The sequence below is a fragment of the Monodon monoceros genome, unplaced genomic scaffold (genome assembly GCF_005190385.1).
Source record: "Monodon monoceros isolate NGI ecotype Baffin Bay Population unplaced genomic scaffold, NGI_Narwhal_1 Contig1066_ctg1, whole genome shotgun sequence".
NCBI classification, from domain to species: domain Eukaryota; kingdom Metazoa; phylum Chordata; class Mammalia; order Artiodactyla; family Monodontidae; genus Monodon; species Monodon monoceros.
In genome coordinates this window covers 1-1,599 of record NW_021696887.1, presented here as the reverse complement: position 1 = coordinate 1,599, position 1,599 = coordinate 1, and the positions used below count along the sequence as shown (strand labels likewise).

General features: G+C 57.7%; 1 protein-coding gene across 1 annotated transcript; it reads right to left on the bottom strand.

Moving 5' to 3' along the window:
• Positions 1-35: 35 nt before the first annotated feature.
• LOC114892240 (mucin-5AC-like) lies at positions 36-1,546 on the bottom strand (the record flags this gene model as incomplete). Its single annotated transcript, XM_029217321.1, has 1 exon — positions 36-1,546. A coding segment is annotated over one exon (1,511 nt), but the record flags the coding sequence as incomplete, so codon positions are not given.
• Between the last annotated feature and the right edge of the window lie 53 nt (positions 1,547-1,599).

Genomic DNA, 1,599 nt, shown 5'->3' with positions numbered 1-1,599 from the left:
GTTGTAGGAGCTGTGGTTGGGCCGGTTGTCTCCACAGTGGTGGTGCTGGTTGTAGGAGCTGTGTTTGGGCTGGTTGTCTCCACAGTGGTGGTGCTGGTTGTAGGAGCTGTGGTTGGGCTGGTTGTCTCCACAGTGGTGGTGCTGGTTGTAGGAGCTGTGGTTGGACTGGTTGTCTCCACAGTGGTGGTGCTGGTTGTAGGAGCTGTGGGTGGGCTGGTTGTCTCCACAGTGGTGGTGCTGGTTGTAGGAGCTGTGGTTGGACTGGTTGTCTCCACAGTGGTGGTGCTGGTTGTAGGAGCTTTGGTTGGGCCGGTTGTCTCCACAGTGGTGGTGCTGGTTGTAGGAGCTGTGGTTGGGCTGGTTGTCTCCACAGTGGTGGTGCTGGTTCTATGAGCTGTGGTTGGACTGGTTGTCTCCACAGTGGTGGTGCTGGTTGTAGGAGCTGTGGTTGGGCCAGTTGTCTCCACAGTGGTGGTGCTGCTTATGGGCACTGCGGTTGAACTGGTTGTCTGCACCGTGGTTGCACTGGATGTGGTCTCATGGGAGGTGGTCCCTGTCTGGCTGGTGACACTCACACTTGAGGTGCTGGGAACTGTGACATGTGTGACAGGGCAGCCTTTCTGGGGCTCACAGCACAGCACGCGCACCTCGTAGTTGAGGCACATCCTGAACTTGCCCTTCTGGTCCCGGTTCCGACACACCAAGCCCACTTCCGGGCTGCACTGCACCACCTGGTCCAGCCTCTGGATGCCGACGTCTGGGTGGTTCTCGGCTCGGCACTCCAGGGTGCTGATGTATTCAGGTTGGTGGCAGATCTTCTCTCCTCTTCTGACGATGTTGCTGTAGGTTTCAAAGTCTCCTCCGTGGGGCCCAGGAGATGGGAAGTCCTCATCGAACCACTTGGTCCATGTGCACTGTGGCTGGCAGGAGGTGGTCCAGGGTTGGGAGTGGGTTGTTTCAGGTATAGAGACAAAAGTTGTGCTGGTTGTAGGAGCTGTGGTTGGGCTGGTTGTCTCCACAGCGGTGGTGCTGGTTGTAGGAGCTGTGGTGGGGCTGGTTGTCTCCACAGTGGTGGTGCTAATTGTAGAAGCTGTGGTTGGGCTGGTTGTCTCCACAGTGGTGGTGCTGGTTGTAGGAGCTGTGGTTGGACTGGTTGTCTCCACAGTGGTGGTGCTGGTTGTCTCCACAGTGGTGGTGCTGGTTGTAGGAGCTGTGGTTGGGCTAGTCGTCTGCACAGTGGTAGTGCTAATTGTAGAAGCTGTGGTTGGGCTGGCTCTCTGCACAGTGGTGGTGCTAATTGTAGAAGCTGTGGTTGGGCTGGTTGTCTCCATAGTGGTGGTGCTGGTTGTAGGGGCTGTGGTCGGGCTGGTTGTCTCCACAGTGGTGGTGCTGGTTGTAGGAGCTGTGGTTGGGCCGGTTGTCTCCACAGTGGTGGTGCTGGTTGTAGGAGCTGTGGTTGGGCCGGTTGTCCCCACAGTGGTGGTGCTGGTTGTAGGAGCTGTGGTTGGACTGCTTGTCTCCACAGTGGTGGTGCTCGTTGTAGGAGCTGTGGTTGGGCCGGTTGTCTCCACAGTGGTGGTGCTGGTTGTAGGAGCTGTG